This window comes from Canis lupus, chromosome 8 (genome assembly GCF_003254725.2).
Source record: "Canis lupus dingo isolate Sandy chromosome 8, ASM325472v2, whole genome shotgun sequence".
In the NCBI taxonomy this organism is placed as follows: Eukaryota; Metazoa; Chordata; class Mammalia; order Carnivora; family Canidae; genus Canis; species Canis lupus.
This window is the reverse complement of record NC_064250.1, coordinates 53649023-53673753: the sequence shown is the minus strand read 5'-3', so window position 1 is coordinate 53673753 and position 24731 is coordinate 53649023. Positions and strand designations below refer to the sequence as shown.

The following is a 24731-nucleotide window of genomic DNA, read 5'->3' as shown; positions in this document are numbered from 1 at the left end:
ACTTCAGTGCAGTGGAAGGCGAACGGCTACTTTGGGGGTTACTTGAGATGTTTCTGGCGGTTGTGCTTATTAGGGGGAGCCTTCACTGAGGCCATTTTATATTTCTTAAAAAAAAAAAAAAAAAAAGGAAAAAGGAAAGAAAAGGACGAAGGTTGAAAAGCACTTATCTCGGTTCCTTCCGAATCGGTAAAATGGCGAAGGGGAAGCAACACCCCCCCCCCCCCCATCGTATCTTCCACTAGCAAAAGCACCAAAGCAAACAAACAAACAAACAAACAAAAAAGCCTACAGTGGTCCCAGCGCCCCTGCTTTCGCCTTGAAATTTGCCTACGTCTCCCCCCCGCCCCCCCCCCGTTTGTCCCTTTTTGGTTACTTGCGATCACGTAGGTTTGCAAAAAGCAGTCACATAAAAACAACCTTGTCCGTCACCAACGCCAATGCGATCACTAGTCCACCCCACTCTTATTTTTATTCTGACCGTAAAAACACGTTTTTGTTTTTGTTTTTTTGTTGTTTTCTTGTTTTGTTTTTTTTCCCGGTCCCAAACGCCGCAGACGAGCCCGCGGCCGCCCGACTCCGTACCGTTGGCGACTCGGGTCGATCCATCATGGCTGCGGCCGCTTACCCTGCTTTTGAGTCCCTGAGCCTTGTGGTCCTCCTCCCTTTGGCTGCCCTGTTTATATAGAGCCATTGCCGCTCTCTAATATAGACTCTGCCAGGATGGGAAGGTGCTTTTCAGGCCTACGTCACCGCCTCTCCATTTAAACACTAGATCCGGCTTTAAATAGTGAGAGCTGCTGAGAGCGGGGCTGGGAGGTGCGTGCTCCCGAGGCGAGAGGCAGGAGCGAGCCGAGCGCCCGGTTTATTTCTAGGTCCTTCAGCTGCCACTGGGATTTCGCGCCCGACGGGGCCGCTTTCGGAGGGAGGGGGGGGTCCCCAAGTTTTTTTGTTTGTTTGTTTTGACGCAGCAGCTAGGGTTTCCTGCCTTTGTTGAGGGGGCGGGGGGGGGGGACGCAGAATTGCTGTCCCTTCTTCTTATATTTTTATCTTTGCTTTTAAAGAGGATTGTAGCTCAGAGGTCTGTGGTCATTTTTGTATTGGGAAATGCGTTATTGTTGGGCATTTAAAGAAAACGACAACAGAAACACCGCTTCCTACATTAACTCTGAGCTGCAGGGTACTTGATGACTCTGATAGTGTTTCGTCCATCGAGTATTCAGAAAATGTGTTAGAAATAAAGCTCCTATATGCCATTGTTTTTCTGTAATGTTAGACACAAAGCTTTTTTGAAGATAAAGTGCCTAAAGCTTCAACGTGGGGCCTTATGTCCACAGTGCATCTATTGTATGTAGGGAAATTGTGAGTAATGAGAGGGGAGGCTTAGTGCAAACTGGATTTTTAAGATATTAAAATTCGAAGTTGACGTTGTCTTTTGATTTCATTGGATATTAACGTTCAAGATAGAAGTTAATTTGGTTTATTTTTCCAGTATTCTGCCTCCCCGGGGTGGGGTGTGGGGGGACTGACACTTTGGAAAGGAACCTCCTAATTAATCATGAGATTAGTGGCTCTTTAATTTACCTTTTTTTAAGTTTGGAATACCTGTGTTTTGAAAGCCAAGAAAAACCTAAATTACTTTGTATTTTGTAAAAGGCAAACATTTTGATTCAAATAAGGTTTAGCATTTTAAATAATAGCTTGGAAGTTGCTTATTTCAGATAGTACCCGCATACCCCCATGCTTTTAAAAACATCAGTTTTTGGGGATCCCTGGGTGGCTCAGTGGTTAAGTGTCTGCCTTTGGCCTGGGGCATGATTCTGGAGTCCCAGGATCGAGTCCCCCGTGGGGCTCCCTGCATGGAGCCTGCTTCTCTCTCTCTGCCTGTGTCTCTGCCTCTCTCTCTCTCTCTCTCTGTGTGTCTGTCATGAATAATTAGATAAAATCTTAAAAAAAAATAGGTATTTAAAAAAATCAGTTTTGGGGGGTATATCAACTTAGGAACAATTCAACTAAATTATTCTCTGTATGTGTACTTTGCGAAGAATACACATTTCCCTTTATAGTGCTTTTATGAATCTGGTAAATGGTCAGGTTGTGGGTTAACTAAGGCACATAAGCAGAATCCTAAAACAAGATAAATTCATTAAATAGGGAGTGCCAGAAGAACGCAAATTTTATAGCTGTAAATGTCTGGGTCTCCAAGCTGAAGATTTTTAGGAGTGATTGACTTCAGAAAACACCAAACACCAGTTTGCTGAAAAAACAATTTGTATCATCAACTTAAGATTCATAGTAACAATTTAAAATTACACCACCTCTTTATAGTGCCTTAAAGATCATTATTGGCTTAAAACCACTTTTTGAATGTTATTTTTCTAATTCAGTGGTTAAATCACCGTAGATAAAGTGATACCTATAGTCAGTTACAATTTCTTAATATATAGAACCAGAATGTTAAAATAAGGAGGCCCTACAGAGTTTTACAATTTTTCACATGAATAATTTAAAGTTTACAGAGGCAGATTTGATTTAGAAAAAGTCAGGTTAGTGAGTGGAATATCAAAGGTGAGGACCCACATATATAAAAAGTTTTTCTGATTGTATTGAAAAGGGACAAATTTTAATGGTTGAGGTAAGTTATACAGAGGAACTCGTTATTTGTAGTTTTGGCAGTGCAAGAACACATTTTCTTAGCTCTCCTGTGATAACAATATTGTTGATAGAGATGCTAATGAAACATTTCTATTTGAGGTTTGGTTATGAGAGCAAACCCCTGGCCTTATTGGTAACCAGTAGTTCTTACCTTAAGCAGCATATGTAAACACAAGTAATGACAAACCTTAAAAGAAAAAGGCTGATAACCTTAATCGTGTGGTAATGGATAGGATTTATTACAGGGTAACTCTAGTTTTATCATGCTGAACATGCAAACTTCTTGCTTAACATTTTAAAAATAGGATCTGGGTTGGGCAAATTGACAGTGACTTTTGATTTTTAAAAAATACTTTATATTTTTTCAAGTGTTTTCACATCTATTCTCCTTTTATTCTTCTGGCAACTTTCTAGAAGCAGTCGTCCCCTCCACACCTTCCCAAGTAATACCCCCCAAATAGTAGTAATAATAATAATTAGAAAAATAGACATTGAGGCTGTCCATGATTCTATTTCATAGCCATCGTCTGGGCAGTAGTTGAAGGAAAGAAATCCCGGGTAAGAAATCAGTGTCCCTTGTTCATCTGGGGCTTTGAGACCTGATACTGTGGGTATATGAACAGTGTAATGGTGTAGCTTAAAGGCACAGACTGGTTAACAGAAAATCGAAATTACCTGATTTTTAAATGAGATCGCAGATGTTATCAGGCAAATGACTGTAGGACAGAAGGTTCTCTAGTATAAGGCTTAGTAAGGAGGTTGTGACAGGAGTCAAAGGAAAGAATACTAGGGACCAGACATGGCAACCCATAAGGCTATTTATTGAATCACATTAGGTGTTTTGACTATAACAACATAGGAAATTATAACTAGAAATTGTGCAGACCTTATATGTGTGAGGACCTCCTATATACAAATCACATTAAATAGTTCTTAAGACTCCTTTTAAAATATAGTCATAGAATAATCCATCTTAACTGGAGCAAATGATATTTGTTAGGATGGCCCTATCTTCAAAGTTATATCTTCTAAAATAGGTTTTGGATAGTTGGAAAAATGGTTGTTGTATTATATATAATTGGTTTTGAATATGTGAAAAATTACCTTTTTCAAGTTTTTATTTTTCCTTTAAAGCCTAAATTATACAGATCTGTGATTGAAGATGTTATTAATGATGTGAGAGACATCTTTTTGGATGATGGAGTTGATGAACAAGTTCTGATGGAACTAAAAACCGTGAGTTGGCCTCTTTTTGTTGTTTTTAATAGTCATGCTTATTTTTTTTTTTTCATAAAATACTCTTTTCAGTCTGAGACTGATCCATAATTTTTCCAGGGGATGAACATTCAGCTTTGCTGCAGTAGGCACTCTTATAGATAGGTGAAGGATGCTAGTTTTAGAAAAGCTCTACCATCTGTCCTTCCTCTGATCTTAGGTACACTCTTTATATTTCACGTTCCTTATGTGTGATATGGGAATTGGTTCGACTTACCTTATAGGTTGTTTTGAGGATTAAATATAATAGCTATATAAAGTACTTAAGCACAGTGCCTGGCAATATCAATCACTATTACTAATGGACCCTTAACATTGTATATTTATAGTCTAATTATTTGACCTAGCTATAGTTCCCCCCCCCCCCCCTTTTTTTATGGTCTTAATGTGCCTGTATTCTAAAAAGTATTTATGTCGGAGATAAAATAAGTGCCTGATAAAAGAATTTCATGTTCACAAGTCTGAATTTTTTTTTAATGTGAGCCAAATATTGGGTTTATGATATATTTTACTTTGGGAGCTAGTTTTCGGTCTCTTGGATTTCTTTGAATTTAAACAGAAATAATTAGATATTTTTATTTAGCATTCATGTTTTCTTGGTGTTGTAATGACTCATGGAATCGTGGAATATTTTTGCCTTACTGCTCAGAACAGTGGTTCTCAAAATAAGGTCTGTGGAGTCCTGAGGTTTCTCCACAGACTCTTTTAGGAGGTCCATGAGGCTGGCCAAATGCCCAAGTCTGAATAATCATAATTTGTCCTATTTTCAGTAAAAGTTTTGTTCTGTGAAAAGTGGTCTGTTAAACTTGCTACTCAAATGCGCAAGGGCTTCTCCTTGAGATACCTGTTCCATACGCACAGTGTTTTATGTATGCTTCTCATTTCGACGCAGTGAATATTAAAAAGATGTTGCCTGAAGGATCAAGATGAGATCACTGTTAATATTAAGAAATGGGATTATCTGATCCTCTTTAATGAAATGTGTTAATACTTGGGATACTGCATAATTCACTGAACTTATATTTTTCAAATGACCAAATTGGCAGGATGTTGAAAAATTCCTTCAAAGTGGAAGATAAATTAATGGATTTTATTTTATTTTATTTTATTTTTTTATTTTTAAAATTTTGTTTATTTATGATAGTCACAGAGAGAGAGAGAGAGAGAGGCAGAGACATAGGCAGAGGGAGAAGCAGGCTCCATGCACCGGGAGCCCGACGTGGGATTCGATCCCGGGTCTCCAGGATCGCGCCCTGGGCCAAAGGCAGGCGCTAAACCGCTGCGCCACCCAGGGATCCCCCAATTAATGGATTTTAATCTCAGAGTATAAAAAGTTCATTGGTGTTTGGTTTCAGATTCCACATTGTAGCTAACTTTTAAGAAACCATCACTGAAAATACTTTTTCTTTTCCCAACTGCTTAGCTGTGAGAAGAAAGATTTTCTTCATATACTTCAACCGAAATGGCAAGGTGGATGTAGGAGCAGATAGAATCCAGCTATTTTTCCTTTAGGCTGTTTGTGTTATTTATGTTAACATGTGATGGATGCTTGCTATTTTAAATGAATTAGTAAACTCCAATTTATTTAGAATTTCAGAAAAGCTCTTTAAGGTCCTCAGTAATTTTTGAAAGTGCTAAAGTATCCTGAGACTTAAGTTTTAGAACTGCTGGCTTAGAAATTGAGTATTGAGTTCCTTGAGGACTGTGTACAAATATGTAATCACAGTTCATGCTAAGAACATTTGTTATTAATTTATCTCTTCAATGGAGATAAGGAAGCTTCAGCTTAGCAACTTATTTTAAATAAAGTAAACCTCACCTTTATTATGGTGATGAAATTTATCTTTGAGTGTTTAGACATCTGTGGATAACTTCTGTAAAGTTAAGAAAAATCTGTCTGAGGAAGGAAAAATATATTTAAGTGAGTTGAGGAAATTTTAATTTACCTTGAGAGAAGTGTAATGGTTATTAAAAGTGAAGAGTAGGCATCCAAAAATACAAGTGAAATAGTGCCAACTTTTGAGGCATGAGTTGGAAGAATAGCAATATAAACGTCTCAAACAGCATAAAGTGTCTCAGGATGTGAATAAGAAGAGAGAATAAGATTCCTTTGTGTTATATGGAACAAATACTTTGCAGTTCATGTTACACTCATACAATGATTGTCCTAGAAGTGCTTTGACCTTATGTGGAAGATGCAGCATTTTTAAATGTAGAAAATCAGCTCCAGGGATGCCTGGGTGGCTCAGCAGTTGAGCATCTGCCTTCCGCCCAGGGCGTGATCCTGGAGTCTCGAGATGAAGTCCTGCATCTGACTCCCTGCATGGAGCCTGGTTCTCCCTCTGCCTGTGTCTCTGCCCCCCCTCCCTCTCTCTCTCTCTCTCTCTCTCTCTCTCTCTCTCTCGTGAATAAATAAATAAAAATCTAAAAAAATAAAATTAAATAGATCTACCTATTTTTATTACATTTGACTTTTCAAATATTTGTTAGTGTGATATGTATAATGTAGTATATAATATATGAAGATTATGTTTTATACATTGATTTATTTAATGACAAAAATTGTGAATTATTCAACTTTGAATCCCTAACTTCTATCACAGTGCCTCACATATGTGGCTGGTATTCGGTAAATATTTAATAATTAGTTAATGATAAACGTGGTTCCAGAATCTAACAGAACAAAGTAGTTTAATATCTTTGCTGTTTTTCAAATGGGACATACTCTTCTATTGTGGATTGTAATTGGATTTATTTATTTATTTATTTATTTATTTATTTATTTTTAAGATTTTATTTATTTATTCATGAGAGACACAGAGAGAGAAGCAGGGACACAGGCGGAGGGAGAAGCAGACTCCATGCAGGGAGCCTGATGCGGGACTGGATCCCTGGAGCTCCAGGGTCACGCCCTGGGCCGAAGGCAGGTGCTAAACCAACTGAACCACCCAGGGATCCCCTGTAACTGGATTTAAAAATAAACTTAAACTGAATTGAGTTTGTGTTATTTTAATTCTCTGTAGTAAATTTTTTCAGGATCTCCTTAGAATTTCCAGAATGTGCCCTATCTGTGGTGATAAAAATGTTCTGTATCTGTGCTGTTCAATATAGTAGCCACTGGCGACATGTGGTTATTTAGCACTTGAAAAACAGTTAATGGAACTGAGTAACTGAATTTTTAATTATAATTAATTCCAACTTAAATCACCATGTGTGGCTGGTAGATATTGTATCAGACTCCACAGGTTTAGACATTCTTGCTAACAGAAACTAACATTGATTTTGTATTTTACGGTTTACAAAGGACTTTGTCATTAGCTCTAGTCCCATCCCTCTTTTTGGCTGTTTCACAAACTTTTATCAAAAACTTCCCCACTGCTGTGAAGGATACAGTGATGAATTAGATGATCAATTAAGATGAGTAATGACTGCATGTAATTTGAAGTTTAGCTAGATAATGCTGGAAGAGAGGCAATTAAAAAAAGTCAACCCAGTTTTCTGAAGTTATCCCTTGAAACACTATGGGGCCTTCCTTAATGTATAAACTATGGGAGATAGAAAAAACACATAAAACATAGTCTTAATAGTCTTTAATCTGTATTTGAATGTAAATTGTGTTTTGGATTGGTGAGTGATTATAGGTGGGAATGGCAGTCTAGAAATCCTCTTCAAAGTCAATGATAAAATTGTCCTCATTTCTATACTATCAGACCTACCCATATCTAAACAGCAGATACTATGGGAGATAGAAAACATGGTCTCTCTTCTCAATAAAATAATGTGAGAGGAATTTCCCCAATTGGAGACCAATCTGAAACTCAGTTTATTGGTCTCTAGATCAGGTTTCTCAGCCTTGGCACTATTGTCATTTGTTAATTCTTTGTTGTAGAGAGCTGTTCTGTTCATTATAGAATGTTAACAGCATACCTGGCCTCTGCCCACTAGATGCCAGTAGCTCCCCTCATTCTGACAACCAAAAATGTCTCCATGCTTTGCCGAAGTGTCCCTTGGTGTGGGGCAAAATCATTCCTGACTGAGAACCACTATTCAAAATATATTCTGTGTACCTCAACTCCCATTTCAAGGGAGTCAGAAATGCAGTTTTCTTGTATTTTATTCAGGAGCTAGATGTTTTGTGAAAGTAGAATCCTTCAAATTTCTAGCCTGGAAAACTGCCAGGAAATAGTAGATCTTCATTCATTCATTCGTTCATTCATTCATTCATTCATTCATGAGAGACAGAGAGAGGGAGAAGCAGGCTCCATGCAGGGAGCCCAATGTGGGACTCGATCCCAGGACTCCAGGATCACGCCCTGGGCAAAGGCAGGCGCTAAACCACTGAGCCACACAGGGATCCCTGGAAATAGTAGATTTAATCACAAATTTAAAGATCAAAAAATAGACTCAGGGGGAATATGCTTTGATAAGATCATTTACCAAATGGTAGATATTTGAACCCAGGCCTTCTGTCTCCAGATGACATACGTAATACTTACCAGTAAAAAGAAAGGTACCAGAGTTGTGACTAGGCCTGCTGTGGTAGCAGCAATATAGTGTAGAGATTAAAGTTTAGATCAAAGCTGGGATTAGGGTGAGGCAAGTGAGGTGCCTAGCATGCAGAATTTTTTTTTTTTTTTTTAATATTTTACTTATTTGAGAGACACATAGAGAGAGGCAGAGACCTAGGCAGAGAGGGAAGCAGACTCCATGCAGGGAGCCTGATGTGGGAGTCAATCCCAGGTCTCCAGAATCATGCCCTGGCAGGCGCTCAACCACTGGGCCACCCCGGCATCCCTAGAGTGCAGAATTTGAAGGACATTCAGTCTTCACTCTCAGGGTCCAGGTTCCCTGACTGGAATACTGGAGTCAGACTGCCTGGATTGTATCTCACTTTTGCCTGCTATTAGTTTGTGGTCTTGGATAAATTACCTAACTTACTGTTCTTCAGGTTCATTTTCTGTAAACAGCAGAATGTCGATGTTATAGGATTTTGTAAAAATGAGTCTGTATGTGTAAAGTACTCAAAATGCACAGAAAGAATACAGTATTAATCTTGTTAATATGATATATAGATGTACATTAGAGTCATTTGGAGAACAGAAAATGAATTTTCTCCATGTCTAGTATCAGAGACCAGGCAAAGATTGATGAAGTAGGATTGCCAGAAATAATAGTTACTGTGTTGGAGGGAAAATAGTATTATAAAAATAAAGAGTTCTGCCATTTCCTTTTGCTTATTTATTTTTTAAGATTTTATTTATTAATTCATGAGAGACACAGAGAGAGAGGCAGAGACATAGGCAGGAGAAGAAGGCTCCCTTCAGGGAGCCTGATGCAGGACTTGATCCTAGGATCATGCCCTGAGCCAAAGGCAGGCTCTCAATCACTGAGCCACACAGGTGCCGAGTTCTGCTATTTCTTTCTTTTTCTTTCTTTTTTTTTTTTCTTTTTTTTAAGATTTTAGCTGAGTTCTGCTATTTCTTTCTTTTTCTTTCCTTTTTTAAAGATTTTATTTATTTATTTGTGAGACACAGAGAGAGAGGCAGAGACAAGGCAGAGGGAGAAGCAGGTTCCACACAGGGAGCCTGATGCAGGACTCAATCCCGGGTCTCCAGGACCAGGCCCTGGGCTGACGGTGGTGCTAAACCGCTGAGCCACCTGGGCTGCCCCCGAGTTCTGCTATTTCTTAACCAAAATCAATAAATATGTAACAATTCAGTATTCTTGATTGTTGTCAGTGGTATTGATCGAACTGTTGCCGAAAACAGTGTTGCATTATTTTAAATAGCTGATATTCAAAAAAATAGAATGATTGGTAAAATAAAACATTTAGTGAATTTGAACCTTATATTATTTTGATATAAGTTTAATGCTTAGTATTTGTGTAGTACTTTATTTGTATTTTTCACGTTATTAAGGACAGTATTTGGTACTTGGTAAATGTGGATTCTCAGTGGACTACTCCCAATACCCCTTTCTCTTCTGCTCCCTACCGCCACCCCCCAGCAGTTGGAAATGTATAGGGCCATGTTTGCTTATCTTTTTTTTTTTTTATTTATTTTTATTTATTTTTTTTTATTGGTGTTCAATTTACTAACATACAGAATAACCCCCAGTGCCCGTCACCCATTCACTCCCACCCCCCGCCCTCCTCCTATGTTTGCTTATCTTAAAGTGGGCATCTTTGGCATTTAGTAGGCTCCATCCAGGAATGTTGTATTTTCTGTACACTTCCTGTGGCACTACCCTGAATAATAATGAATTGTCTGGTCAAAATGTCAGTAGCATCCTCACAGAGAAACATTTATGCTAGAAATCAACAGTGTGTTTTCCCTTCTCTTCTTTGGAATTGGTACTAAATACTGATAAATTGTTAGTCATTTTGTTAGCTCCTGAATTAAGGCATAGTCTCTGCCTTGAAGAAGTCCATACTTGAGTAGAGAAGATAGACTTAGTGTGAAAAGTACAATAGAAATATTTCTAGGGTATGGAGGCAGTGAGTGATTTCTTAGAGGCTATGTGACTTTGACATTTGCATTGTGTAGGGAATCGTGAGGGAAGACTACTAGTCAGAGGGAATAGTTTACTAAGATTTATTTATTTATTTTTAAATTTTTATTTATTTATGATAGTCACACAGAGAGACAGAGAGGCAGAGACACAGGCAGAGGGAGAAGCAGGCTCCATGCACCGGGAGCCCGACGTGCGATTCGATCCCCGGTCTCCAGGATCACGCCCTGGGCCAAAGGCAGGCGCCAAACCGCTGTGCCACCCAGGGATCTCCCCCCCCCCCCTTTTTTTTTTTTTAATTTTTATTTAAGTTTACTAAGATTTAGATACGAAATATGTATGCCATATTCAGGGAATTGCAAGTACTTTGACACTATTGGGAAAGTAGAATGCAAGTTACTGTAGCAGTTAGGGAGGTAACATTCTATATTAAGGACCATGATCTTTAACGTGAGAAAGATTTCTCTGGGGTGCTAGTTAAAATGCAGATTTTTGGACTTCTGCTCCAGAGAGTCTGACTTGATAGAAGCATAATCTGACATTTTCTTTTTAACATTTACCAAAAAGAAAAAAAAATTAAATTGACTTTTCACAAGCCACTAATGGTTTGCAGCATGCACTTTGAAAAACATTGGTTTAGACTTTAATAGCGTACATTAAAGTGACCTGGACAGGTTATTAAAACAGATTTTTGGCTCCATCCCTAGAGTTGCTGAGTCAGTAGGTCTGGCTTGGGGCCTGAGAATTAGTATGCCTAACAAGTGCTCCGGTGATCCTGATGCTGTTTGCCCTGAGACCATATTTTGAGAACCACAGACATAGAGGACAGATTGGAAGAGCAATTTTTCACTAGAATGTAGGCCCTGTGACGAAAAGTGTTTTTGTCAGGTTTGTTCACTGTTCTCAATGTCTCTAACAGTGTCTAGTATATAGGGTATCTCAGTAATTATTTGTAGAATTTATGACTTGATGTGGGGAGCTCAGTAAGGATAGATTGGAACAATGCTTTGGAAGGGATAGTGACAATAATGATGGGTGTTGAAGTGGATTCTGACTTATAGGCCGTTTATTTGGGAGGCTAGGTGAGTAGTGGTACCCAGTTCTTAGCACTTAATATATAATCATTAATACTTGCCACTACAATGGAAGCTTCATTAAAATGATGTGACTGGATCAGAGTGCAGTGGATAGACCAATTGGGGGTGATACACATGAAGCTTTAAATTTGAAAAGTCATGGCTTAAACAACGGTTTCTTAAAGCATTAATCAATGGTACTTTGAGTTTTGGCTTACCAGAGGCTAGGTTTTGTTTTGTTTTAGAACAGACAAAAAGAAGTGTAGAAGTTTTGGGTGAGAAAGGAGAGATGATGAGTGGGAAATATCAGGGAGGGTGACAGAACATGAGAGACTCCTAACTATGGGAAACGAACAAGGGGTAGTGGAAAGGGAGGTGGACGGGGGGATGGGGTGACTGGGTGATGGGCACTGAGGGGGGCACTTGATGGGATGAGCACTGGGTGTTATACTATATATTGGCAAATTGAACTCCAACACAAAAATATACAAAGAAAAAAGGTGCATGTAAAGGGGGAAAAAAAGTTTTGGGTGAGTGCAGACTGTTTGGGAGCCTTTGTATAGCCTTTGATGTTAGTTTGAATGTATTTTATTCAGTGTGTGAGAGTCCATTTTGTCTCCTGTGTGCTATGCTAGATGCTCACTTAACAGAGATGAACCAGATACAAATTGGGCTCCCAGGAAATAATTCCTTGTTACTCCAAGAAGAATTGTAGCTATTTTTAATTTGAGATTTTTTAGAGACTTAGATTTCTTAGCTGGAAGCGATTTTAGAAATAATTCAACTTGTTCTGTTTTTTTAGAAGAGGAAAATGCCCAAGAAAGCTACATAATTTGTCCACAAAGCTTGAATAGTTTTCAAACCAGTACTGTGTTCCTAACTTCCAGTGTAATGCTTTATTACACAATTAATTGCACCACCACCATAATAATGAAAATCAGCATGCATTGGTCACTGAGTTTATGCTAGATTCTGATGTTTTATGTAAATATGTTACTGAGTCTTCACAACAACCCATGAGATAGATATTGTTATGCTGTCTCTATTAAAAATAGTCTTTAGGCAAGTCTAAGTACTGAACCTGCTTAAGGGAATGGTTGCTTTGGGAGACTGACCTTTAGTTTACTTTTTCAGCAAGCCAATAGAGAGATTTGCTAGAATTGTTACTAGCATGTACTTACAAATACAGAATTTCTAGAATAGTTGGAAGCGTCAAGGAGACACTCGTAAAGCGTTGTGAGCATAGTAAAGGGAGGCTCTGATAGAAACCTCAGGTGTGTTAGGTAATATTCCAAGAGTATATCCTAGGGGGGAAAACAGTGTGTGTAGGTGTTAGGTGCTGGTATACAAAATGATTGATATATTATTTTTAAAATATTTTATTTACTTGAGAGAGAGCGAGCCTGTGACTGTGCTCAAGAGCAGGGAGCGCGGGAGCGGGGATGAAGGTGAGGAGGAAGGAGGAGAGGGGGGACCAGCAGACTCCCTGCAGGACCATGAGTTCATGACCTGAGCCAAAACTGAGTCGACCACTTAACCAGCTGAGCCACCCAGGTGCCCCAAAATAACTGAATTAAATTTCATTTGTATATTTAAAGAATAGTTTTCTTTCTTGGGCAATTTCTTAGAAGGGTTAAGGTTTTCCACAATGAAGACTTAAATCTGGTTAGAGAGGAAATGTGTGAGGGAGAGGAATGCAGTAGTCATAAATATTTTATTTTCTGTCTTCCTTTGCCCATGTCTGATTTATTTCCCCATCATAATTGCTGTGTCCTAGGGTGAGAGGAGAAAATAGAAGTGGCAAAGCAGAAAAGGATTGTTATTCCTTGTCATGATGGAGGATGGAGGGGAATTTCAAAAGGTGTGGAGGGTTGAGAATGCCTCTAAAAGCGTTAGGCATTGTTGGTTTTTTAACTTGTGTAGGATCAGACAAAGTTAGGCTTTTCTAACTTGAGGATTGCCTCTATGATGTTTCTCATTGTTCAAATCAAGGAAACATGAATTTATGTTTTGCTATATAGCTTAAAAGTTAGATATTTCATTAAAGGGAGATTTCCATGAAAATAGTAATTATTTTGATGTTAAAAAAGGGTACCCTGATGATTAAAAAATTGCTTATGTGAAACTCTGCCTGGAATTACCGTAGAGAGTTTGAAGACATAAAAAGAAACAAAATTCTAGGCAACCTCGGTGGCTCGGCGGTTTAGCGCCTGCCTTCGGCCCGGGGCGTAATCCTGGAGACCCAGGATCGAGTCCCACATCGGGCTCCCCGCATGGAGCCTGCTTCTCCTCCCTCTCTCTCTCTGTGTCTCTCATGAAGAAATAAATGAAAAATCTTAAAAAAAAAAAAAAAAAAAAGAAACAAAATTCTTCAGTACTCCAAGATAGCAAAAAAGAAATTTGATACTTTAAAAGTTATTTTTCATTATTGTATACACTTGTGTAAAAATTAGAGATTGGTTTATTTTGTGGTTGTATTGGTTTTGAAAATGGAAGAATTTTATGAACAGACTAATAAAATATGTTTTATCCACATGTCTGAAGTTACCTTCACTAACATTACTTTTCTTTGCCTTAGTTGTGGGAGAATAAACTAATGCAATCTAGGGCAGTAGATGGATTTCATTCAGAAGAGCAGCAGCTTTTATTGCAAGTTCAACAGCAGCATCAACCCCAGCAACAGCAACATCACCACCACCACCACCATCAGCAAACTCAACCACAGCAAACGGTACCTCAGCAAGCGCAGACTCAGCAGGTCCTTATTCCTGCATCACAGCAAGGTGAGACTGGATATATTTTTCTACTTACAACGTGGAAATGAAATTTGTCATTTTCAAAGAAGAGAAATAGCTGTAGGTTTTTCCTTTTTATTGACTGAGGGGATAGTGTATGTATGTATATTTACATACAAATTTTGTATAAAACGTGGATTTTATATTGTAGAAATTATAAACAAGTAGTTAACTGAGAGCCTACGATGATATTCTTAAAAGTGTATTAATTCTTTCGAGAAGGCTATAAAACGGTAGATTTCCCTAAATAAGTCAGACCTATTAAAGATTTATTTACTAAGGATTTCATTATTTCATATGGTAAAATTGTTACCACTTTCTTTGTAAAATTGATCAAAGACATTTAAGTTTGTTTTTTATAAATACATCTTAAGCACTGGGGGATTTTTGTAAGTATGGCAGTCTGAAATTTCAGTTCTTTAATACTTTGTGTAAGTATAAATTGGCTGAATTAGACTTAAGTGAAGAGTGTGTGTGTATCATAATTTATATTACTTGGTTTAAAGGTAAGAAAAAAACCAAATATAGACTGTGTCCATACTTCTTTGTACTATGCAAGTAAATCTGTAAATTTGTTTCATTGAAGCTTTACAAAAGGCTTTGTGAAATAGTTCTCCCAACATTTTAATACTAAGGGAAATTTGGGCCCTGAGAAGGCCAGGAAGGTTGGCCTATTACATGTAACAAGTATTTTCTGTCATCACAAACCTGTTTGGTCATGAAGCTTTCCAAGCATTTGCATTTTGTAAATCTTATTATTGGAGAGGAGAATGAAGGTAAATGAAAAGTTTAATTACTACCCATTTGCCTTATTTGAGAGTGGCTGAGAATATATAAGACTTAAAATTGATAGTGATACATAGTAAGTAATGTATGGTAGAAATGTCTGTTTGGATTGTTTTACTGTTTATACCAAATAAGACCTTTAACATTTGATTTTATTCTATACCTGCATTAAATAATTTTATCCTTTTTCATCTGTTTTGATGACTGTTCCTCCTATTGCCTTCAGGCCTTGGCACTAGGATTTTAGGTCATCATAAATTAAAATTTGATTTTCTTCACTCAGAGAATATTAGGATAATGGGATTATCTGTTTATTCTCTGAAATTTGCGGAATCAAACATCTAATTCCTTTTATATTTACGTAACATTGCCATTGTTTCTTCTCTCTCTCTTTTTTTAACAGCCATTATTTCTGATTTATATTTTTTAAAAAGTTGTTGGAAGTAACAAGATTTTGACAGCTGTCAAATGGGAGAAGAAGGCTATGTAGATGTAAAAAAAAAAAAACCTAGTTAATAGTTTCTTTGAGCTCATTCTTAATGGGTTACTAACTCATTCTAACAGTAGTATTAAACAATATTGAGTTAGCAAGATACAATTAAATTTTGTTTGAAATTTTCCAGTTTAAGAACGTACAGAGCTGTATATGTATAGGTTTTAGGTATCTCACTACTTCATGCATCCAAATTTCTTTGTATCCTTAGGTATTGTTACACAAATCTTTTTTTAAATTGATATTTTTAAGTATAATATGGGTATATCACAGCTGTTATTTACCATAGAAATTTATAACATTCTTAGGTATCAAATGGGTGGATGCATTTGGATGTAGAAAACAGGAAAAAAAGTTCTCATCATTGTATAGCATTCTTAGTATTTTGAAACAGCCTCATGGTTCCTTGTTTGCACTTGTGCTTTTTGTTTTTTTCTTTAATAGCTGCTGCACCACAAGTTATAGTTCCTGATTCTAAGCTGATACAACATATGAACGCATCAAATATGGTAAGACTTGGAATATAGTATTTTGCTTAGCTCTACTTATTCTAACTCAAAATTGTGATTATGCTTAGGTGTGTTGTATATTAACAATGTGAAATTTATTTGAGACTTTAACAAAATGGCTGTTTATTTGGTTTCCTAGTTATTGGGTTTAGCAGCACATCTAAAATTTAGCTTGATACTTAGACATAGAGGTTCATAAAATTATGCAGTTTTCTGTTGAAAATACCAAAAGAATAATGTTTTGTGAGAGATCTTCCATCCCATGCTATTTTTGGAAAATGGGTTTAGGGCACCTACCAAACATACTGTGTCAATTATAGTTCTGTTTCAGAAGACCCATTAATTGCTAGAGGTCAGGAATGCTAAGAATTGTAAACTTGAAAAATGAAAATGAACTCTTGGATAGTTCAAGATAACTTTTTAAAACCAAACCTTTAAAAATTTTTTGCTGTGATTTAACCATAGCCTAGCTTAATAAGATTTATTAACTTTGTGTATATTAGTACTTTAAAACGCATTTTGATCAGTTGAGGTTTTTTTTTTTTTTTTTTTGAAAGATTTTATTTATGCATGAAAGAGAGAGAGGCAGAGACATAGGCAGAGAGAGAAGCAGGCTCTATGCAGGGTGCCTGATGTGGGACTCGATACCGGGATCACACCCTGAGCCAAAGGCAGGCGCTCAACCACTGAGCCACCCAGGCGTCCCATCAGTTGAGTTTATTATGTATTAGCCTTGGTATTTCTTTTTTTTTTTTTTTTTTTTTTTAAATTTTTATTTATTTATGATAGTCACACAGAGAGACAGAGAGAGAGGCAGAGACATAGGCAGAGGGAGAAGCAGGCTCCATGCACCGGGAGCCCGACGTGGGATTCGATCCTCGGTCTCCAGGATCGCGCCCTGGGACAAAGGCAGGCACCAAACCGCTGCGCCACCCAGGGATCCCAGCCTTGGTATTTCTAAGGGATCTTCACTGAACAGCTCAAATTCTCAAATTTACATATATATAAATATATATATATTATATTAATATATATATAATTAATATATAATATATATTATATTATATATAATATATAATTCGAAAAACTACTTCAGATCCTTAGAGACTCTTTACCTATATAAAGTTTTTTTTTAATTTATTTTTTTAAAAGATGTTACTTATTTATTCATGAGAGACACACAGAGAGAGGCAGAGACAGAGGCAGAGGGAGAAGCAGGCCCCATGCAGGGAGCCCGATGTGGGAGTCTATCCTGGCACCACGGGATCACGCCCGGAGCCGAAGGCAGACGCTCAACCACTGAGCCACCTAGGCACCCTATAAAGTTTTTTTTTGAATAAGACATTAAAATAAAGTCTTATTAGAAGAGTTATTCCAGCACTTTCTCATAAATGGCTTTTCTTTGTTCTGTTTACAAGATAAGAGATTGTTAGTGGAGTCTCAGCTCTGACATTTCATTCTTTTTTTTTTTTTTTCCATTCTTAAATTCAACCGAATCTCTTATTTAAAAGCAAGAATCATTTTTAAAAAATCTCTTAGCCTAGTGCTAGCAATGAATTTTTTTTTTTTAGATTGTGTGTGTGTGTGTGTGTGTGTGTATTTTATAAAGATTTATTTATTTGAGAGAGAACACATGTGGGTGGAGAGAGAGTAGGGGTGGCAGGGGCGGGAAAGAGATTCTTCAGCAGACTGCACAGAATAACCAGGTGCCCTGAAAAAGCAGTATTTTAAAAAATGATTTCTGTTTGGTGAGTAATGAGTAGTTGACCTCAAAGCTCATCTGTGATTGATAAGTCAGATACAAAACATGGCTCATCCACTAGACAACCGACTCCTTTTTAAATATACCAGCCTTACAAATTCATAGCTTGACAGAATTACAAATTTCTACATGACAGAAATTGGAGTTTTTAAATTTACAAAAGAATCGAGGATATCTATTTTGTACTTGTAATTCAAATTGCCAGAATTGGTTCTTCTTAAAAATCAGAAAATTCCAGTCCATCATGGAATCACAAGAATTTTTATCATTCAGAAAATTCCATTTCAAGTTTAAGGCCCCAAATTTCTTTTTATCTCCATCCTTAAAAATGAAAGTCTCACTATAGGATCTGTATTGCAGTTGGTACTTTGAGATATTTCCTAGGGAATAACTTATGTCGTTTTATTTTGTTTTATTTTATTTTATTTTATTTTATTTTATTTTATTTTATTTTATTTTATTTTATTTTACTTTACTTTACTTTACTTTTTACTTAACTTTACTTTTTACTTTACTTTTTACTTTACTTTACTTTTTAAGATTTATTTATCCAAGAGAAAAGGAGAGAAGGAGTGTGCACACCTAGGTGGAGGGGCAGAGGGAATGGGAGCAGACTCCCGGCTGAGTACAGAGCCAGATAAGGGGCTTGATCCCAGGACCCTGAGATCCTGACCTGAACTGAAATTAAGAGTTGGCCACTGAGCCAGGCATCCTGACTTTTGTCCTTTTAAAACAGAAAATTTTGTAGAATCACTTGCAGTAGGCCCATTTGATTACTAAGAATTTTAAATGTTTGAGAGAAAATTCTCTTTAAAGACACAAGGGCAAAATCAGTGGCCCATCTCTTCCTTGTTTGTTAGGTCTCCTTGATTCTAAAGAGCATATATTTAAACAGATTCTAGGTCAGAAATATCACTCAGTAAAGATGTTAGCATTTATGTGTATTTTAGAATTTTATTTTTTATTTTTATTTTTATTTTTATTTTTTTTAAATTTTTTAAAAAATTTTTATTTATTTATGATAGTCACACAGAGAGAGAGAGAAGCAGAGACATAGGCAGAGGGAGAAGCAGGCTCCATGCACCGGGAGCCCGACGTGGGATTCGATCCCGGTCTCCAGGATCATGCCCCGGGCCAAAGGCAGGCGCTAAACCGCTGCGCCACCCAGGGATCCCTGTATTTTAGAATTTTAATGGATGTTTTCAGTGTTTGCCCCATGTACTTTATATGTTCTGAAATACAATCACTATAGGCTCTTTACAAAAAAAAAAAATTTTTTTTAATAAAATTTTTTTTGGTTTTTGTTTGCATTATTATTCCTGATTCAAAGATAACCATTTGATTGATTTCCTTTTCCTTTTTTTTTTTTTTTTAATTTAAATTTTAGGTAGTTGACATACAGTGGAATAATAATTGGTTTCTGGAGTAGAATTCAATGATTCCTCACTTAATATGACACCCAGTGCTTGTCATAACAATTGCCCTCCTTAATACCCACCACCCATCTAGCCCATTCCCTGTTCAAATTCCTCCATCAACCCTCAGTTTGTTCTCTATTGTTAAGAGGCTCTTGTTTCCCTCTCCTTTTTACTTCCCCCCCTTCCTTTTTCTTCCCCCCCTTTCCTTTTCCCCCTTCTTTTTTAAATTCCACATGTGAGTGAGATCACATGGTATTTATCTTTCTCTGACCAACTTATTTTTTTCTAAAAATTTTATTCATTCAGGAGAGACACAGTGAGAGGCAGAGACACACAGGCAGAGGAAGAAGCAGGCTCCCCATGGGGAGCCCTATACCGGACTTGACCCAGGGACTCTGGGATCATGCCCTGAGCTAAAGGCAGACACTCAACCGCTGAGCCATCCACTCATCCCCAGTTTTGATTTTTTAAAAAGCAATCCATGCTTTGGAAATGAACATGTTGAAAAGTTACATAATTTAATAAAAATGTAGGATAGTGATAATATATTAGGTTGAAAGCTGTTTTGGGGAACCTATAAAATAGGACCTTATGGCAAACAAAATTTGCAGATTCTCTTTATGAAATACTCTAATGCATTAGTCATTTTAGGGCTATTTCATAAAATACAAGAAGAAATTTTCAGTAGGTATTAATAAAAGGTGGTTTGTGTAGTAGGTCACTCAACAAATATTTATTGATAGGAGTTTGGATGTACAGAGGTGTGCAGGTGGTTATTGTGTTGTCTATGCTGTGTAGAAACTACAATTGTCATTTTGCCAGTAGAGGAAGATCTATTAATCTTATAAAATATGAATTACAGGCCCTTAATATTTCTGAATAGTATTTCTCAGTAGTAAGTGGTTGTTAATGTGTTCCTTAGATTACCTTTCATTTGCCTATACAGGCAAGATTTATTTAAATGAATGCAGGACCTGCATTTCATGAAGAGAACCTGATGGAGCTATAGCTGGGGACATTGTGGGAATTTAGGCCTTAGGTGTAGAAACTACATGATTTGATAGTTAGACTTATCAAATGGCAACAAGAAGCACATTTTCTTACAAAGGTATATGTAGAGGGATCCCTGGGTGGCGCAGCGGTTTGGCGCCTGCCTTTGGCCCAGGGCGCGATCCTGGAGACCCGGGATCGAATCCCACGTCAGGCTCCCGGTGCATGGAGCCTGCTTCTCCCTCTGCCTGTGTCTCTGCCTCTCTCTCTCTCTCTCAGTGACTATCATAAATCAATAAAAATAAAAAAAAAAAGGTATATGTAGAGTCTAGACTAGGTAGTAGTATCATGAACCTAATTGAGTATAATTTTCTGAGTTTTGTTGACTTCTCTGGCATCTTCTAACTGCAGTTATATTTATTTTTCAGAACCTATCAATTAGAGGTGTTTCTAAAAATGTATATATTAGATTGGTATGTGAAGGCTGGGTACCTTTAAAAAGATTGAAGGAAGAGGGGGATAAATTACCTGTACAGATAGTTACAGTGAGATGCATGGAAATACTTTAAATATAGAATAAAAAAAAAAAAAACCAGTAAGATGTGGTATAATTCTCTTGGAGGAAAGCTGAGAGGAGGAGTCTTCAGAAGCAGTAAATGAAAAATGTATCCTGGATTTAAAGAGATTCACAGTACACCCATGTATATTATTTTTAACTTAAATGTCAGATACTGCCTCCATTTTAAAATGTAGAAATTAAAGTTGGTGACTTTTCTTAAGATTTTAAGGTATTTTTTGTGTTAATAAAACTATTATTAATAGATGTTTCATCTAGATATATAGCCAGTATTGTATCTTAAGGCATCGTAGAAGAATTCCTCGCTCTACAAGCTCAGCCTTCTGATTCTGATACAAGGTCTTCTTTAAAGATTTATTGAGTCTAGTATAAACTAAAAATATTAAGATTTCTAAAATGAAGATATTTAATATTTTGCTTCAAGTAAATGAAGTTGACCTTGAACAATTTGGGTTTGAACTGTATGGATCCATTTATATGCAGATTTTTTCGATAAATATGGTTATTTTCATTAAATGTGGTATATATTTTCTTTCCTCTAGCTATATTGTAGAATATAGTAATATAACATGTGTGGTCAGCAGTAGGCTATTGAGCTTTTGGGAAGTCAAAAATTACATGTGGATTTTCACTTGTGTGAGGAGTTGGTCCCCTTAGCCCCTGCAATATTAAAGGGTCAACTGTACTTGACCACAGGGAGTTGGGAGTAAGGAAATAGAGTTAGGAAAAGAAATACCAGAATGGATATTTTATATATTGTACAGCATTGTTAGTAGGGGGGAGATTTCCTTAGAGCACATTCTCCAGGGGAAAAAACACCCCAATTATATTCTACTTAATTGTTTGAAGTACTTACATAATGCATTTTAGGCTAGGTGGTCTTTATTGTATCATTTTATAAAATGGAATTTAGTCTTTTTAAGACTTTTCGTTTTAGTATATACTAAATAATAGTTCGAATACTATTAAAATATGCCAGAGATAAACTGAGGTACTGTTATGTATGTATGTGGTTTTGATTTTTTCTCCTTGGTTTTTTTTTTTTTTTTTTTCCAGAGCGCTGCTGCTACAGCTGCTACCTTGGCACTCCCTGCAGGTGTGACTCCTGTTCAACAGATACTAACAAATTCAGGTAATTAGGAATAACGGAACCATTATTTATATGTATAACTCAGAAAATTGTGCCATCTAGTCTTTGTTTGAGCCTCACTGCAAGACAAAATCAGTATTTCTTTTACCATTTAGCTTAGGTTATTAAAATAAGATTGACTATTACATCACATTAGATGATAGTTATTGTTAAGGATGGAGTAGAAAAGATGAAAATTGCACTTGAGCTTTTGATTTATGAATGAGAATCCTATTATCGAATGAAGTATGATTATATAGAAATACTTACTTACATAGATTTTTGCTAAACACATTTAACCTGCCAAACAACTTGACTCATTTGAATGAATTTGTGATATCAGACTAAATCCTATAATACTTTATTGCATTCTGTTTTATGTACTATCTCTGCATAGACAGACAAAATTTACTTGTGATTTTTTGGCATATTAATGTTGGAAGAATTTATGTGGCTTTTAAGTTGTAATTTTAATTAGAGAATTTCTTGTTATTTTGTTAACAAAATTATTTTTTATAAGTTTTTTTTTTTTTTAAGATTGTATTTATTCATGAGAGACAGAGAAAGAGACAGTGACATAGACTGAGGGAGGAGAAGCAGGCTTCATGCAGAGAGCCCGATGTGGGACTCGATCCCCCGATTCTGGGACCACGCCCTGAGCCAGAGGAGCCGTGAGCTAAACTACTGAGCCACCCAGGCGTCTCGTTAATAAAATTCTAAATTTGTAAAGCACTAACTAGAGGTTTATCTTGCTACATATTTTATTAATATATAATTGTTGCTTTTTAATTAATTGAAGATTCTGCATCATCTAAGACAACAAAGAGAGGGATTCACTTCTCTATGTTTAAGCCAGGCATATACTTAGTATTATGTGGCAATGGTAATTGGCTCAGCATTTTCTTTTTGTTAAGCATTTTGAAGCTAAGTACCGTGTGCTCTGGCTCAAGGTATTAATGAACTGTTTATACTTTCATGTCTTTAAAGCTTTAAAAAGAAACAGCTCCTGAAACATCTGATCTTACTTAGCTGCTTTTGCATGACTCCTAACATGTTAATAAAGATAACTTAAACTTCTAATCAATTCTCATTATCTGTTGTTAAAATTTTATTGGAAAAGAGCTTTCTAAGGATAGCAAGTAAGGAAAAACATTTTAAGCAATGTATTTGAACAATGGAGGGAAGTAAGAGAAGGTAAGGATTATGGTTTACTGTGTATGGGAGCCTTTAATTGCTAGACTTCTTGCTTGATCATTTCCAGGGCATTTTGGTGGCTTGACATTCATTATGAATTCATTTATTTTGAGATGGTCACTGCTAAAATGGTAACTTGTAATGTATACTTTTTGCTTCAGGCCAGCTTCTTCAAGTAGTCAGAGCAGCCAATGGTGCCCAGTATATCTTTCAGCCTCAGCAGTCAGTGGTTCTTCAACAACAAGTTATACCACAAATGCAGCCTGGTGGAGTACAGGCTCCTGTTATACAACAGGTAATAGAATAATAAATTATGAGCATCATGATGGGGTTCTTTTTTCTTCTTCTGTGTGAACTCTGGGAGATTTCCTTCCCCTTTCCCATGGCTTTATATGAACTCTTAGACTGTTCCCCAATGCTGTACATCCTGTCATTGTAAATTCCTCCTGCATGCGTCACAGCTTAACTTTACATTCAATATATTTAAGACTAAATTGTTGTTATCCCTGCTTATCTTTCATTATCCCTCTGAACGTGCTTTTCTATCAGTGGCATCACACTTGATGCAGCCTCCTAAGCCTCCAAGTATTGCGTTCATTCAACAAGTATTTAATACTGTGTTGGCTATGTGTCAGGGTCTTTGCAAGGGACTAGAGATTTAGGAATGAACATGGAAGACATGAATCTAGTTTCATGAAGCTTATGCATTTTCTGAAAGTGGGTGTGTGGGAACCCCCACTTCCCTTACCTTTAATATTGCAAAGTACCATGAAATCCTACCAATTCTTAATAGTTCCTTTCTTTCAGACTGCAGTTTTAACATGTTTGCAGTTCCTTAATATTGGAAACTAGTTTTCTTAGACTCTCATCATTTTCTAAGTTCATGCTTTCGTAATTTCCTACTTAAAATACTATTATTATTCTCTCAATAGTATATATTACTATATATATAATGTTAATGTGTGTGTATTTGTATATATAAAGTACCATATATTATTCTCTCAATTGATTTTCCTTACTCTAATCTTGGGCTTCCTAACTTGTTACTCTATTTTATAGTTATTCTAAAAATCTTAAATTTTTTTAGTGACTTCCCCATTGCCTATTGGAAAAAGTCTAAACTCCTCAGCATGGTTAATAGGATCTTTGTTTTTTGTGGATCTTATTTTTTAATCTCTTCAGCTTTAATTCTTGTCATGCTTCCAGTTATCTGCTTCAGCTGCTGTTTAGATCAGCTAAACTTTTAAATACTTGTAAACCTACCTCTGTGCTGACTGTTAAGCTCTTGTCCTGTAAGGACAAAGAGGAAAGAGAAATGGTTATTTATTAAAGAATTTAGGTACTTTAAAAAAGGAGACATATAAATATGTAATGTTCATGTTATAGTATGATGATAGAGATAAGATCGGAGAAGCATTTATCTAGTCAGTTTACAGCTTCCCAGATGTTCACTTGATGTTATTCTTCTACTTAGAATGTCATTTGGTCTTCTTCTAGCAGCTCTCTTTACTCCCATCAAACAAAGCCACCGAGGGGATCGGGATCCCTGGGTGGCTCAGTGGTTT

The 24731-nt window shown here is 36.7% G+C and overlaps 1 protein-coding gene and 1 non-coding gene across 4 annotated transcripts in view; both read left to right on the top strand.

The window, feature by feature from the left end:
• GTF2A1 (general transcription factor IIA subunit 1) overlaps positions 1 to 24731 on the top strand; it is a 47645-nt gene that overhangs the window by 1971 nt on the left and 20943 nt on the right. For 2 of the 3 annotated variants that reach the window (XM_049113372.1, XM_025443193.3), the window contains exons 2-6: positions 3787 to 3888; positions 14092 to 14296; positions 16032 to 16096; positions 21900 to 21975; positions 23328 to 23461. In XM_049113372.1, the coding sequence (XP_048969329.1) occupies positions 3787 to 3888; positions 14092 to 14296; positions 16032 to 16096; positions 21900 to 21975; positions 23328 to 23461 (582 nt within the window). Of the gene's footprint in view, positions 1 to 795; positions 817 to 3786; positions 3889 to 14091; positions 14297 to 16031; positions 16097 to 21899; positions 21976 to 23327; positions 23462 to 24731 lie in introns of those variants that run through there. The other variant, XM_035720195.2, reaches the window with a different exon arrangement.
• On the top strand, positions 15293 to 15437 carry LOC112658203 (small nucleolar RNA SNORA79). The gene has a single exon (XR_003135596.1). It is a non-coding gene; the product is annotated as a small nucleolar RNA SNORA79 (small nucleolar RNA).